Source organism: Geotrypetes seraphini, chromosome 6, assembly GCF_902459505.1.
Source record: "Geotrypetes seraphini chromosome 6, aGeoSer1.1, whole genome shotgun sequence".
Taxonomy (NCBI): domain Eukaryota; kingdom Metazoa; phylum Chordata; class Amphibia; order Gymnophiona; family Dermophiidae; genus Geotrypetes; species Geotrypetes seraphini.
The window spans coordinates 228,115,318-228,132,328 of NC_047089.1; the positions used below are offsets into that span (position 1 = coordinate 228,115,318).

The 17,011-nt window shown below is 47.6% G+C and overlaps 1 protein-coding gene across 1 annotated transcript in view; it reads left to right on the forward strand.

The window, feature by feature from the left end:
- Positions 1-3,781: 3,781 nt before the first annotated feature.
- The window catches only part of HUNK (hormonally up-regulated Neu-associated kinase), a 119,743-nt gene continuing 106,513 nt past the window's right edge, over positions 3,782-17,011 (forward strand). Inside the window, exon 1 of the mRNA XM_033947489.1 lies at positions 3,782-4,056. Within this exon, the coding sequence (XP_033803380.1) occupies positions 3,956-4,056 (101 nt within the window). The 5' untranslated portion in view covers positions 3,782-3,955. The remainder of the gene's footprint in view (positions 4,057-17,011) is intronic.

Genomic DNA, 17,011 nt, shown 5'->3' on the forward strand with positions numbered 1-17,011 from the left:
ATAGGACAAGTTGATCACTATTGAGGGGAGAGAGATGAGTGGATCAGTTGTCTAGATGCTTTAGGAACAGGTGTGTTTTTAGACGTTTCCTAAATTCCTCATAAGTAGTGGGCGAAAGCAATTGTTCTAGGTCTTTACCCCACGATGCTGCCTGGTGTGAGAGAAGGTGTTCATGGTGTTTTTTCAGTTTATAACCTCTCACTGGGGGGGAAACGAAGTTGGAATGTGAGCTTCTTTTGTGTCTGTTGGCTGAGAAGGAGAAAAGGTCAATTATGTATTTAGGGGCAAGTCCGTGTAGTGCTTTAAGGCAGAAACAGGCGAATTTAAACTTAATGCGTGCCTCCATCGGCAGCCAATGCAGCTGCCGGTAGTAGGGTGTCAGGTGGTCAAATTTCTTTAGCCCAAAGATCAGTCTGACTGCTGCATTTTGCATCAATTGTAAACGTCGCATATTCTTTTGGGAAATTGCTAAATAAGCGATGTTACAGTAGTCAAATAGACTTAGTACGAGGGATTGGACTAGGGTTCTGAATGCCAATGTATCAAAATAAGCTTTAATGGGTCTGAGTTTCCAGAGAGTAAAGAATCCCTTTCTGATATCCTGCAAACAACGGGATGGTTGGAAAGGCTGGAGTGAGCTCGGACGGCACCTTCAGCATTTGGAACCTAGTTCAATACCAGACTTTACATACAGTCTAAGGCCCAGAAATATCAAAGAAGAGACAAGTTAATCTAATCATGTATTTTTTTTAACGGGTATAACTTATGGGCACACTGGATGGAGCGTTCAGGTCTTTATCTGCCGCCATTTACTACGTTACTATGACCCAACACAGCTGTGTTTCAGCAAGAGATAACCTGCATCAGGGGTCTCGCACGTAACTGTTGGGGAGCATTCACAACATACAACCACATACGAATTAGACCACAAGGTCAAAGCCAACTATGTACTCTCTCGCCTTCTGTCTCTTATTTCCTCAGCTCTTTTCCCCCCACTGTGATGTGAGTTTATCCTCCCAACAGATGGATCCTGTTAAAACTGAATTCCACTCCAGGACTTCCATTATGGCTTTCAACTCAACCTTAGGGTCACAGTAGTTGACACGGGGCCTGAGCAGTACTCAAGACTTTCCTGCCATGTTGGGTTTTGTTTTATAAATGTCTTTGGCTGACCCTGAGGCTGCTGCTGTTTTGAAAACAGTATCTGGCAGTGCAGGAGTGACTGGGGGTTTGCTCTGCCCTGTGTTATAATAACATAGTGGATGATGGCAGATAAAGACCAGAATGGTCCATCCCGTCTGCCCAAACTGATTTAATTTAATTTTTTTTCTTCTTAGCTATTTCTGGGCAAGAATCCAAAGCTTTACCAGGTACTGTGCTTGGGTTCCAACTGCTGAAGTCTCTGTCATAGCTCACTCCAGCCCATCCACACCCTCCCAGCCATTGAAGCCCTCCCCAGCCCATCCTCAACCAAACAGCCATATAAAGACACAGACCGTGCAAGTCTGCCCAGTAACTGGCCTTAGTTCTTCAATATTTACTATTATTTTCTGATTCTAGATCCTCTGTGTTCATCCCACACTTCTTTGAACTCAGTCACCATTTTCCTATCCACCACCTCTCTCGGGAGCACATTCCAGGCATCCATCACCCTCTCCGTAAAGAAGAATTTCCTTATATTGCTCTTGAATCTACCATCCCTCAACCTCAAATTATGTCCTCTGGTTTTGCCATAGATGAGATAAATGGGATTTAGGAAGGTTGGGAGCCATATGTGAAGGGTCAGGTTTTATTTTATTTTTTTAATTTGTACTATTTTATGCTGGAGGATTGTATCAGAATTTTTTTTTTAAATGGAGTGTACTTTTTTTGTTTCTTGTTCTAAAGAAATGAAATGAAACAGCCTTTTTTGTTAAAAAGCATTTTTCATTTCCTTAGAAAATGAATGCATATCCACTATTAGATTGCCAAGAGACACGAATCCCAGGCATAGGGTACACAGAGCAGAGAGGCCTTTCAGGTATGAGGTGAGGAGCCAAAGAGACCTGAGAAGGAAGAGGGCTTTGCTGAAAATCACTGTGCTTCGTCACTCAGTGCCCTTCGTATCCAATGAATGAACTCCCCTGACCTCTAATACTACCCCACCTCTCTCAGCCACCTCCAGTTTCCATTTGGGACCTCACAGCTTTCAGCAATAGTGGTGGTTCCCAGTGCATTGTGCTAGAACGCTAGGAGGCAAAGGAGTCTGCAACGTGCCACCCCTTAAATTTTGCAGTCAGGGGCTGTGTGGAAATCCAGGTTTTGCTCTATAGAGAACTCTTGGTTTAGCATGATTCTCTGGTCGTAGTAGCTTCCTGTCACCATGGAACTTCGGAAAACTGCCTGCTGCCACCACAATCTCAGTCACCACCTGGCTGTTTATTTTGAGCCACGCGGTGCCAGCAGAATCTGTGTTCTGGCAGTGGGTTTCAGATGGCAGACAATCTAGATTAGATGAACTGGGAGAAAACAAGAGAAAGGGTGGGGGTGCTAAGTGTTATTGGCAGATAGCAGTATGGTTGCCATATTAGTTCACTTCAATACGAAAAAAGGTTTGTAAATTAAAACAAAAAACCCCTTAGGAATACAGGATGCCTTTTATTGAACTAACTTAATATATGTCTGGGTAGCTTTCAGGAGTTAAAACCCCCTTCCTTAGGTCAGGACAGAGAGCTGATATTTCAAGTCAAATACACTTGCAATCCAAGGTTTTACTGTATTTTGTATTAAAGTTTTTGGGTTGTGGAACGAATCATCTGAGTTTCCATTATTTCCTATGGGGAAATTCGCTTTGATATACAAGTGATTTGGATTACAAGCATGCTTCTGGAACAAATTATGCTCGCAAACCAAGGTTTTACAGTACTATGCGTACTCGTATTGCAAGACTTCGCTCGTTTAGAAGTCACTACACTCCTGCAGTGTCAGAGAGAGAAGAACCATTGGCTCAGTTGTGATGTGTGTATACTGTATGTACTTGTAGTGCAAGACCTTGCTTGTATATCAAGTAGAGAATGACATGGTGACAAAATTCATCACCGTTCTCGTCTCCGCAGATAACCGCGGGAAACCATCTTCATGTCATTCTTTAAGGAGAGAGGGAAGAATCAGAGTATAATTGGGCACAATCACTGACCCGCAAGCTTTGCTTTGAAGAATGCTGATGTAGAAGGACTGAGGTTGAAATAGACACTAGAAAATGACATGGGATTATTTCCCACGGTTATCCGTGTTGACAGGGACGGTGATGAATTTTGTCACCATGTCATTTTAGTAAAATCTTGCAAAATACTTGCAAACCAAGTTATTTGCAATCCAATGTTTTACTGTATGTGGAAGGGAGTTAAAACCCCTTCCTCAGGTCAGGACAGAGAGCTGATATCTCAAGCCAAATATGTGGAAGGGAGTAAAGGGTGGCTGGATAAACCGTAACAGAAACTACTTGAAACCTTCCAACTCATCCCTGGCCTAGACAAGTTTAGAAAGGACGGTTTGCTCCAAACTCTCCCTTTTGTTAACCAAAACTTTGGAAGAAGGCGCAACGTGCGTCTCTGTGATCTCTGGCAGTCACGACGCGCATTAGCATCGCGCCACCGGTTTGTTGTCTTAAATTCGCCACCGGCTCAGCAGTTGCTAGGCAACAGAAGGCCGTGTGCAGGTTCTCTCGCCTGCGCGCGCTTTAAAACGCTGGGCAGCCGCACAAGCGACGGCTGAGACGGGGACTATTTTTACCTAAGCGACAGCTCTCAAGGTCCTCTCTCGTCTGCTGCTTTGCCTGGGTCCGCCTTCAGTGCGTGCAGAAAAGCAGAGCTGAGCCGCGAACGCCAGTGTTCTGTCCGACGTTGCCGCCGTCTGAAGATTAAGAAAACAAAAAAATAATCATTTTGATTTAAAAAAATAATAATAATAATAAAAAATGGTGGTTTTGACCACCCTGCGCACCCCTTGCTTTCCCGAGAACGTAAAGGCGCTGGAGGCTGCAGACTGGCGTGCAGACGAAGATGCTTTGGGGTACAGGTATGATGGCCATGCTTGCAACGAAATAAATAGAATTTAATGTTTCGGTGCCTGTAAGAAGCATTTCTGCTGGTGCTGGTTTTTATTGCATGGTTGGGAGGCTGCAGAGCATCCAGAAAGAGGATTGTCATTAGCTCGGACCTACTGCTGATGTCCAGCCTAAGAGATAAATGTTTGTCTTTTTTTGTTTGGTTTAACCCCCCCCCCCCCCCAAAGAGATGAAATGCCAGTATTTGAATAACATATTCTTGAGAGGGCTTACAATCATTATTCTGTGGAGGGAAATCATGGGGAGGGAAAAGGTGCTGCATTTAACAGGAGGAGGAGAAGGTTTGCTAATTGCATATTTTACCTTTTATAATGATGCATCTTGGATAATATAGTTGAAGTGCTCATAGAGCAGCTCCCCCCCCCCCTCCCAGATATTTCTGATCGTTAACAAAAGCTCGCTGCAATGACAGCATGCTCTGATTTCAGTGTGGCTCAGACTCGATCGGGTGGGTTCTTCCCATTAGGCTAGGAATGATCACCATTTAATAAAAGGTGTTATTTCCCTATCCTGGCGGCGACGGCCTCCCTTTGCTAGGCAGCTGCTAACTCGTTTAATTAAGGCGAAAATGCATGCAGTCGAAACAGCAGTCTTGTACACTGTGGTTAAGCCCGCAACTGGATGGTGCTGGTCCTGTTTTGGGAGGCTGCGCCTAAGGTGGTGGTTTAAAAATCCTAGAAGCTGTTGGGTTGCCTCCAAAGTAAACCCCCACCTGGAGTTTCTAGCACGATTTGTTGTTCCATTAGCGCTGTCAATTGCAGAACCGCTGAAGACAGGTTTGTCTTGAACACAAAAGTTAGGTCAGCCTCCATTTGTGGTGTCGGGATCCGGATCGAACTCGCCTTGAGAAAATAATGCATGAGCTCAATTCCAAAATACATAATTTGTTCCGATTCTTCTCCATTTCCTTAGCAGGAGATCAAGACAGGTTTTTTTTTTTTTTTTTTTTGGGGGGGGGGGGTTGACAGCCATACCTTTAATCTATGCATATCATGACACCATTCTCTATAGAAAGAAGTGTAACCAAGAGACGGAGCTCCTGTGTAATGTATCTTTGAGAGATTTTTGCAGGGACTGAGCCTTTGGTTTCATCCATGCAAACTGTAATGCACTAATACAAGCACAAATCGTCAATTCCCTTGGAAGTATGTATGTGCAAACCTCTCTTTCATTTTTGTTTTGAATTTTATGCTGTATAGTGCCAGGATATCACTTATCACAGGACCCCCACAGTTACCCAACTTAGGAGTGAGGTTCACTTCATTCTTATTTTCGTTATTATGGTATGCGCAAACCAAACCTAACCCATTTGGAGAAATTTCCCCCTAGAAAATCATTCAGCATAAAGGGATCCAACTCATTCTGTTCTCTTCTAGTCTTAATCGATGCAGAAAATGTGAAGAGTGCTGTACTGGGGAGACAGGCCAGATGTTAGACTATTTTTACCTAATCACACAGGCACCTCTTTAGACACCACAAATCAAACCAAGGTGACACCTCTATTGGTCAGCCTTGTTCAGGACCTGGGCAGTGACCTTTATAGTCGGAAATACTAAGAGGAAATGTTAAAACACTCCAGGAATGTAAGACTTTTTAAAAAAGTTATTATGATGCAATATTTTGAAACCCACCTGACAGAAAGAACTTAACAAGGATCTGGGTTTCCTATCACATAATAAACCATAAAACCATACTTCTCTGTCACTTTCTAACCAGCCACCCATCCTTCCCTGTTTCTCACTCTTTGCCTCCCCTACCTTTCCCTCAACACTCTCATTGGAATACTTTAATATTTCCCTTATTTATTCTGATATTGTCATCTTTTACTCATTCCTGACCCGAGGAAGAAGGTTCTCCCTTCAAAAGCTTGTCACAAAATGTATCATTTTATTTTTATTTTATTTCCATTATATTTAAAATTCTTAAGATATTAGTGCTTAAAGATTTTGAGAGTATTACAGACTAGTGGCATTGACATGTGTGATTGACACCGGTAATTTGAAAGTTTCGTGCATAAGTGCGAAGCTCTCTTCTGTAACTGGTGCATGTAAGTCACTCAATGCCAGATTCAGTAAATGGTGCCTCTGTTAGGAGCTGAAATGATCCATGCTAAGCTAGTATTCAGCAAAGGGTGCTCTGAGCGGAACAAAGTTTACAGAATATTAGCTTAGCGTAGATCGTGTGCCCAACTTTGGATGTAGCACTTATGCCTACCAAAAGCTGGTGTTAGGCGACTAAATTTGTTTATTTTTAATTTTTTAAATATTTACATTCCGCTTGATCTAAGCCAGGGATGTCCAGCCTCGGTCCTCGAGGGCCACAATCCAGTCGGGTTTACAGGATTTCTCCATTAATATGCATGAAATCTATTTGCCTGCACGGCCTCCATTGGATGCAAATAGATCTCATGCATATTCATTGGGGAAATCCTGAAAACCCGACTGGATTGCAGCCCTCGAGGAGGGACTTTCACACCCCTGCAGTAGATCAACTAAAAATGACACTAGGCTAGATTCACTAAGGGTACGTATCGGATCGGATCCGTGAGGGATCCGATCCGATTCGTGTCCGAGGGGCTGATTCACGAATCGCCCTCATGCAAATGAGGGCGATCGGAACCATGCCCCCAACCGACTGCAGGAATCGCTAAATAGTGATATCAATGCATGCGCAGACCATCTGTAGATGGCCTTTGTATGCGCTGGCCCTCAGTGCCCAGCAGAGCTTTTTACTTTTTTTCCCACAAGCCCATGGTTTTATCCCGCTTTAAACCTGCAGGTTAAAACTATGGGTTTGCACTGCGGGGAAGAGAGCAGATGGGGCAGAGAGCAGAGAATCAGGGCAGAGAGCAGGGTGGCAGATGACAGGATAGTTTCCCTTGAGTATTTTCTTTCTTTCTATCAATTGTAGTTCTAACCCTTCTTCCCTTTTGTTCTCGTTCGTCAATGTTTTTTTTTTAAAGTCATTTCCCCTGGTGTGTTTTTATTCAAATTGTATTTTAATTGGCGCATTATTTTGGCGTTTTTGTACACCGCCTAGAAGGCTTGATTGGGCGGTATAAGAAATTTTAAATAAATGTGAAACTTGACCTGAGCGACTGGTCCTCAGCAGTCACTTATTTTTGGATCGGTCAGCCCAGTCGGTGTCCCTCTTTTTTTTTTTTTTTGTGAATCTCTTCCTGCCTACATTTGAATGCCGTTCCACCCTCATTTGCATGTGCAGATCAGAGGATGATCGGGACAGAGGTTTGTGAATCGGGTCTGAGAGAAATTGGGTCATAAAGGGGTCGCTAAGTGGTCGGAACTTGATCGGTGGGCTTAGTGAATCTAACCCAGACATAGGCAACTCTGGTCCTTGAGGGCCGGAATCCAATCGGGTTTTCAGGATTTCCCCTATGAATATGCATTGAAAGCAGTGCATGCAAACAGATCTGATGCATATTTTTGGGGGAAATCCTGAAAACCCGATTGGATTCCGGCCCTCAAGGACTGGAGTTGCCTATGTCTGATCTAGCCCTAAATTCTATAACATTGCACCTAATTCCTGGGAGCACTCTTGACCCACCTATTCCCCTCCATGGCCATGCCCTGTTTTGAGTTGCGAGCCCTAAAATGTAGGTGTGCATATTATAGAATAAGGCAGAGGTATCAAAGTCCCTCCTTGAAGGCCGCAATCCAGTTGGGTTTTCAGGATTTCATCAATGAATATGCATGAGATCTATTAGCATACCATGAAAAAAGTGCATCCAAATATATGTCATGCATATTCATTGGAGAAATCCTGAAAACCCAACTGGATTGCGGCCCTTGAGGAGGGACTTTGACACTAGAGGTCTGCACTGGAACGGGTATTGCGGGAATCCCGCGGCTCCCGCAGGAATCCCCCCAACCCAAGGGACTCCCACGGGGACCCCCTCTGGTCCACGGGATTCCCACGGGGACCCCCCTCTAGCCAATGAGACTCCCACGGGGATGGAAGGCTTTGGAAGCAGGGTTCGTCCATATAATATAATGGACACGTCAGCCTTAGTAAAAGAGGGGGTTTATAAGTTAATTACCTGAACAGAAAACAAAAAAACGGTTCCACCAAAGAGATTCCACAAGGAAAACAGCAGCGGAAACAAAAGAAACTGTGGAATTGATGATCCTGTCAGAAGTAATTGCTGCTTTTTATGGGGATGGACGGGGATGGAGATAATTCCTTGCGGGGATGGGTGGGGATGGAGAGGATCCTGGCGGGGACGGGTGGGGACGGAGAGGATCCTGGCGAGGACGGGCGGGGATGGGTGGGATTTCTGTCCCCGTGCAACTCTCTATTTGACACCCCTGGAATAAGGCAAATAACAGATTTGCATATAACTCCTAATTATGCCAATTAGCACAAATTATTCCTTGTTAGCGGCTCATTAACTCAAGTTCTGTGATCCACATTTCCAATTTGGGCAACGTATACAAAATCCGGGCATTAGTGTGCAACCACAATATGGGCGTGTCGGCATATGAACAAGTGACTTGCGCAACTTTTAGAATGCTCTCAGCTGCATGGCACACTTAGGCACGCCAACTTACACCAGCCGTTTGCATGACCAGCGGCGTAGCGAGGGGGAGGAAGGCGCCTTCCCCGCTCCTTCCCCACACCTGCCGCGCACGCACCCCCTTCTCTTCCCTTCCCCCCATACCTCTTTAGTTTCCTAGTTGCAGGACCCGGAAGTGACATCAGAGGGAGCGCCAACACCTGCGCAGGCAGTAAATTGGAGATGCCTGCTCATGTTGGTGAAGAGGTTGAGGTACAGTAGGGGGAGAGTGAAAGTGTACATGTGGCAAGGGAGAAGTGGGAAAGGGGGGGCCCTGACCCCCTTACCATGCCACTGGACATGACATAAGTTAGTGCAGCTAAGTTTAGCATATTAGGGCAACTCCCAGTAGTAGCATTCCAATACTATTGCTAGGGGGTCATATTTCTATATAAGGACACCTCCCTTATACAGAAACATGACCCCTAGCAAATACTACTGCTAGGGTTCACCGGCAGCATTTTGCACTAGCTTTGCACTAGTTTTCTATAGTGGTTTAGGTATTAGAATTGGTGCTATGCGTGCTCCGTTGCGGTGCCTACATCTTGGCACCAATTTATAGAACTGACCCTTACGACTTATCCTCTAGCGACATCACTCTGTGTGACCCTTAACTCATCAGATCCCAGAAGCTCAGCAGGATCAGGTCTGGATGAACCAGCACGCGAGAAGACTGTACAGTAGCCCCGAAGAAGGCAATGGCAGATCATATCCTGCCATGAATGGTAAGATCATAGGGCGGGCTGTGATCATCAAAGTCTGCTGAAACAGCTCAGATACAAGAACAGAAAAGAAACCCCAACGGTTCCACAGAAAATGGAGAAACCCCCCCAAAAACGTGGACAAGATGTTCCTGTTACAGGTTTTTATTCAGTCATTAAAAGATCCAAATCCAATGAGAATCCACATGTGCGCAAAAAAAAAAAAAGGGACCCAGCACGGTCTGTGTTTTGAAAGCACGTCTTCCTTGGGGGGTCCTACAAATATGAATGTAGGTATAAGTGTGGAAATGATAAGTGATGATTTATGAATGAGAGGAGTGTGGCATAAGTGAATGAGTGGATGATGCGGATGCCAAAGCTAAAAGACCCGAATGAGGTTTCAAAAGGTGAAAGCGATGTCTCGATGGTGAATACGTGCAAAGTGAATTTGAACAGTGCTGACGAATGAATTACATTGGTGTGATTGAAAATTAAGGGTCTCTTCTAGCAGTTTTTAGCGCAGAGAGCGTCGGGAGCAGCGTGGGCCATTCAGCGCGGCTCACCGCACTACAAACTGCTAGAGCAGTTTGATAGAAGAGGCCCTAAGTGATAAAAATATATTAAGTCACACGATACATACCAAATCGGTAGTATAGACTCAAAGAAAGAAAATGTGAAGATTACCATGAATCAGGGGGAAAAAAATGGACGTTGAAACACAATGAATGGAAGAATAATCGTAGGAGCGAACACCAAAAATAGTGCATTAGACATAAAACCATAACTAAGGATATTAAAATAAAATGTGCAGTGCCCAGACCATTTAAAATAACATCACAGGCGCATTATATAAATAGTTCAGACACTCATTATCAACTCTGCTGCTCATGGACCTCTGGTTCAGTCATTCGTGCGCGGGACTTCAGCGCGCCAACATTGCAGCGCAGACAAATCGGCGCAAGATCCCAGCGTGCCACCTAAAAAGTTACTTTTAAAGAGCTCCGATGCAGGGTATGAGTGGGTAATCCCCCCCCCCCCGTTTACTTCATACTCTTCGCGCTGCCGTGGGGGGGTGGGGGTTGGAACCCTCCATTATAGAGTAAACTTAACTTTTTCCCAATTTTTTTTTTTTTTTTTGGAAAAAGTTAAGTTTTCTCTATAATGTGGGGGGTTACACCCCCCCCCCAACGGCAACGTGAAGAGTATGAAGTAAAGTGGGGGGGTTCCCTCCCACACCCCCGTCGGAGCTCTTTAAAAGTAACTTTAGAATGGGCATGCTGGGGTCTTGCACTGAATTGTCGGCGCGCCGAAGTCTCGCACGCTTTTGTCCTGTCACCGGACCACTGGCTGGGTTTTCATGAAATCCCCATTGAAATGCATGTTGGGGATATTATGAAAATTCAGCTGGCGTACAGCAAGCATTGACCAATGTTTCCTACCCTTGGTTTGAGAAAATCATGCCCTGCTATGCTGATCTCAGATCAAGACACTTACACAGGCTTTTGCATAGAATTCCTATGAGCGTCGGGGCATTTACCTCGCCAGCCCATGAAAGAAGCCTCTGACGCAGTTTTGTAAAAGGAGCTCTTAGTGGGGAAGTTATCGAGCTGTGTTAGGCCATTAATCTGTATTATATGCCCCTTAATAAAAAATTAAAGGGTTCTAACACTGACTGCAGTGCCCTAATGCAGCATTAAATAAGTCATCATGCATTATATTGCAATGAGATGCAAAACACACAAATGCAAGTACAGCAACGAATTACATGGGGTCTTTTTATCAAGCCGCGCTAGCGGGGTTAGCGCGTCGGACATTACATCACGCGCTAACCCCTGCGGCCGGCTAAAAAACTAATGCCTGCTCAATGCAGGTGTTAGCGGCTAGCACGGCAGGCGGTTTAACACGGTATTAAGCACATTAAACCCCTACTGCAGCTTGATAAAAGGACCCCTATGTAAATACCGCATTGTGACTTAACGTTGCGCATCAGGTGAACACCGCAAGCTGCAGAATAGCCAGTAAAGTTATCCCAGCTAGAAGCTGTTGGCACTGTCATGCCCTTGATCACGCCCAAATATCATCCACCATTCAGCAGTACCACTCCCAAAAAACCTCCTGGCACCCATGGGCATACCAGTGCACATTCTGGCGGCACAGTGGGTCCTGGGCAGGGGCCATCTCCAGTCACTCCTGCCCATGCTGGTGCCTTCCTCCACAATAGCACTAGCAACCCCAAGAGGTAGCATTCCAACACTACTGCTAGGGGTCATATTTCCATATAAGGACATCTTCCTTATACAGAAACATGACCCCTAGCAATACTACCATGGGATTACTGCTAGGGTTTGAAGGATGGCACCGCCTACCACACCTTGATAATTTACCCCTTAAGAATGAATATAGTCTGAAGAACTGCTCAGTGCGCCCTCTGGAAAGATGTCAGATACAAAGGGTTCAATATATGAATGTGAATATCTTTTCTTCCAAATTATATGTAAAATCAGGATGACCTGGGCTGCAGGGCTCTGTGCTGAAACATGGGAGCCACAGGTTTGGATAGCCTGTCTCAGTGGTTCCCAAATCTAGCCCCGGAGGCATTTTGGCCAGTCAGATTTTCAGGATATCCCCAATGAAAATTCATGAGAGATATTTGCAGGCACGGCCTCCTCTCAATCTATCATCCTTTTTTTTGGAGCCATATGGTACCCCATACCTTGATGTGATCTGAGAGATGCCAAGTTATCCATTTCCAGGCTGGAGATTACAGGACAGTCCTAGCTTTGAATTACGTCCCAAAACAGGATGGGATTTGTAGTGCTCACCGAAATCAGTCCCATAATGCATCAGGATTGGCTGATAATAAATTTGGGATGGTCTCAAAATCTCCAGCCTGGAACTAGGTATGTTGGCATCTCTGTGGAGGCACTGAAGCCTGCACCGTTGCCAGTGGCTTAGCGAGGGTGAGTGGCACCAGGGGTGGTAGTGCCTCTTCTCCACCCCCCTCTGCTCTTTCCCGATCCTCCCTGCTGTGCGCATGCCCCTTCTCTTCCCCTGTACCTCTTTAATTTTCCCATCATGAACTTGCTGCCCGCGTCGTATCAGCTCTCCCTCTGACATCACTTCCTAGACAAGGGACCCGGAAGTGACATCAAAGTTGATACCGACATGGTCAGCAAGTTTGTGATGTTCCTCGCACCAGGAAAGTTAGGTATGAGGGAAGGGGCACAGGTGCGCGGCAGGGGGTGGTTGGGACGGCGCGGGAGGCAGAGAGGAGGATAGGTTCTCCCTGGACAGGGATCTTACAGCCACACAAGAAGGTGACGTCCCCGTGACGGAGCTGACCCGGCAGTCTAAAAGCTGCAAAGCTAAAGAGCTTTGCACATGTGCCAGCCCTCCCGCCCGAAAGTATCCCACCTGGCCCCTATATAAGCACACCCCCAACCGACATAAACAGTTTTAAAAGTTTCTGCGATCTATCCGACTCGGTAGTCTTAACGGTGTCAACCCGTTTCCTTTTCACTTCAACTTTTATTACCAACATTTCTCTTCTAAACGATTTTGATTTAGCAGCGCTCTGGTTTAGCATGCCTGAAAAAGCCAAACCTGGTTTTAAACGTTGCTCCATGTGCGACCTCAAGATGTCGGCGACTGACCCGCACGCCTCCTGTATCCGTTGCCTGGGTCCCCTCCACCGGACGTCTTCCTGCGCTCACTGCGCTAAATTAAACAAGCGCTCGCTCAAAATTCGAGCGCTTAAACTTAAAGAATTTGAGCTCCCTAACGCGGCCTCCGCTCTCTCCTCCGCCTGCCAGCAAGGAGCATCGGAGCCGCAGGGACCACCTCCCAAGCTGCCGAAGCTGGTGCTTCGCAAACCAGCTCAGGCACCAGTGTCTCCTGCGTGTGGCACGTCGGGGCCGATGACGTCACACGCAGGGACGCTGCCTATTGGCTCCCTTGCTCCTCCACTGCCTATTGGCTCAGTGACTGCTCCCACTGGCCAATCCCGGCAGGATCGCTCTCTCTCGGTCCCGCCCTCGGCACCGACTGACTCCAGCCGTCGGCACCATGCTCCTTCTAATACAGAGCCTGCAGCCCAGCGTTCTGCCTCCCCAGACCGGCATCTGCCCTCTGCTTCAGCCAGCCCACCCAGGAAACTGAAGAGGAAAGCTAAACATCTTATTTCCTCTAGTTCCTCCTCCTCCTCGGGCTCTCCTCTTACACTGTCTGCTGCTGCTGCTCCAACCCAGGATCCTCCCCAGCTCTCTCACCAGTCTCAGCCTCTGATGCAGCCTGCACTTTTTCAACTTTTCCAGCAGTTCCAGCTCTTTCAGCAACAACAACTGCTTTCTGCATCTCCTCCGCTCCTCTCCGCTCAGCCTATTGAACAGGGCACTCAGCTTACATCCGCACCTCATCTGGTCCAGCATGATGCCCATCTCTCTGACTCTGTCTCCACTACCTCTTCTATGGCGGCGGAGCTGGAATCCTACTATGCTTCCTCCTCGCGCTCTCCCTCGCCTGATCTGCAGATGGATCCCCTGCTCTCTTCTCTGGCTAATGAGGATACTCCATCTGAGCGCGATAGGGCATCACCTCCGGAAGACACCTCCTACCCACGCTTCCTATCCAAGATGGCGTCTTCTTTACAATTGACCACCACGGCCCAGCCAGACCCCCGGGAACAGAGGCTTCAGGTGCTTAAGTATCTTCATATTCCAAAAGAAGTGGTCTCTTTGCCCCTTCATGCTACTCTGGCTGATTCTCAGAAAGCAATCTGGAACACCCCCTACTCGTCCCGGGTCACGAAACGCAGTTTGGAACATAAATACAAGGTTCAGGATGTAGCGGGGTTTGGCAAAACTCAACTCCCTCACCAATCCCTGGTTGTCCGCTCTGCCTTGCGGAAATCCAAGTCCTCCAAAGACTTCGCATCTACTCCACCAGTCCGCGAGATGCGCATCATGGACTCCATGGGTAAACGAGCATACCAAAATTCCATGCTGTATGGGCGAATTGCCATCCATCAGTTCTTCTACACCCAATACCTCTATTCTAACATGGAGGATATGTGAAAACTGGTCGAGACCTTACCGGTGCCCACGCAGGAGGCTTTTAATGCCGTCCTCTCCAACTTCGAAGAATGCTCCAAGAACCTTATCCGGGCGGCTGACGATGCCTTTGATACTGCCATGAGGGGAGCGGCTACAGGTATTTCCACCCGCAGACTGGCATGGTTGCAATGCTCTAAACTGGGGGTGGACATCCATGCAAAGGTGGCAGATGCTCCTTGTCTCGGAGACAGCTTGTTTGGAGACAAGGTCAAAGATCTTATTGAGGGGCTTAAAGAGGATTGCACCACACTGGATGCTCTGGAGGAGGATACCGCACATCACTCAAAACAGCCCTTTAAGAAGCAGCTACCTTCTCAACAGCAGTTCCATACCAGAAAGTTGTTTTCTTCTGCCAGACAGTTTGCTCCATATCCGCAGAAGCAGTTTCGGCCCTATCGGCAGCAATCCTCCAACAGAGCCCCCAGAGACCGTCGCTCTCCTAAACCCGCTCAACCTGCGGGCCAGAAGCCCCAACCCTCTTTTTGACAACCCTCCCCTTCCCGCTGTCCCGGTGGGAGGTCGGTTGAGGTTTTTTCTCCAGACCTGGCGGGATATAACCACAGACACCTGGGTCTTGCGCATCATTCAACATGGATACCGCCTTCGCTTCCTGGCTCCTCCTCCTTGGTGCCCCCATTCCCACCAGTCCCTTCAACCATCTCACCTGCTTCCTTTGCAACAGGAGTTGTCTCGGTTGCTGGACATTCGGGCCGTAGAGTCGGTTCCCGAACACCAGTGGGGCCAGGGGTTCTATTCCCGATACTTCCTCATTCCGAAGAAGACGGGGGGCGTTCGCCCGATTTTGGACCTACGGAACCTAAACAAATTCATATTAAAGGAAAGGTTCCGCATGCTCTCGATCTCCGCCATTGCTCCTCTGCTCCAAGTCGACGCTTGGCTCACGTCCATAGACCTTCAGGAAGCCTATCTGCATATTCCCATACATCCCTCTCACAGGCAGTATCTCCGTTTTGTGTTTCAGAACCTTCACTACCAATACACGGTTCTCCCTTTTGGCCTCTCGTCAGCACCAAGGGTCTTTTCCAAATGTGTCATCCCCATAGTAGCGCATCTGCGCAAACAGGGCCTGTCCAACTTCCCCTACCTGGACGACTGGCTCATTTCGGCTATGACGCCCTGCCAAACTGTCAACCTCCTTCTACAGTTGGGCTTTCTCCTCAATTTTCCAAAGTCCCATCTCCTCCCATCTCAATCACTGCAATTCATCGGGGCAACTTTTCAGACTCAGCAGGCTATGGTTTTCCTCCCGTCACTGCGAGCGCAAGTCATCCAACAGCTGATGTCCCCCTGGTACCCAGGGCTCTGGGTCACAGCCAGGGACGTTCTCACCTTGCTAGGACACATGGCGGCCACAGTGCAAGTGCTGCAGTTTGCTCGCCTAAAGATGAGACCTATCCAATGGTTTCTCAAGACCCATTGGAACCAGTTCCTTCAGCCTCTTTCCACGCAACTACAATTAACACCCCAAGTGCTTCAGGACTTGCAATGGTGGTTTCACTTGGATCCCCTCTCTCACGGGCTTCCATTTCATCCTCCTCAGCCCACTGTCACCATCACAACGGATGCCTCCAAGAAAGGCTGGGGCGCTCATCTCCTCTCTTGGTCCACGCAGGGCACCTGGTCCCCCACATTGACTCGCTGCAGCATCAACTTCCTGGAACTGCATGCCATCCATCTCGCTCTGCAGGTGTTCCAACACCACTTGCACAGTCAGATCATCCAAATCCGCACAGACAACCAGGTTGCCATGTTCTATGTGAACAAACAGGGGGGGATGGGCTCCTCTTGCCTATCCCGCGAAGCAGTCTCCATTTGGAACCTCGCTCTCCAGCTCCACTCCACCCTGCAGGCGGTCTACCTTCCGGGCACGGACAACCAGCTCGCAGACAGACTCAGCAGGCAACTCAGTCCTCACGAATGGTCGCTTCGGAGCACAGTTACGCAAAAAAGTTTTGCAAAATGGGGCACTCCTCTTTGCATCCCAGACGAACGCCAAATGTCCCAGATTTTGCTCCAGGTACGGAGAACCAACCTGTCTGGCAGACGATGCGTTCCTCCTCCACTGGTCTCAGCATCTCCTCTATGCGTTTCCTCCGATTCCTCTGATTGGAAAAGTCCTTCAAAAGGCCATCGCAGACAATGCCTCCCTGATCCTCATCACACCGTATTGGCCACGACAAGCCTGGTTCCCCGTCCTCCTCAACCGGGCTTCTCAGGCTCCTTGGATTCTCCCGCAGTTCCCGGATCTTCTCACACAACACGACGGTCAGTTGCTATACCCCAATCTTCCGTCTCTCAAATTGACAGCCTGGCTCCTGCTCCCACGCTGACTGGGGACTCTGCCTTCCCTCCGGAGGTCCTACACATCCTTCTTGCCTCCAGAGCTCCTGCGACCCAACGCTCCTACTCCGCCAAGTGGACCCGTTTCCAGCGCTGGTGCTCCACCCGTCGTGTTCACCCCAGCACCTCGCCCTTGGCTCAGGTCCTCCGCTACCTTACC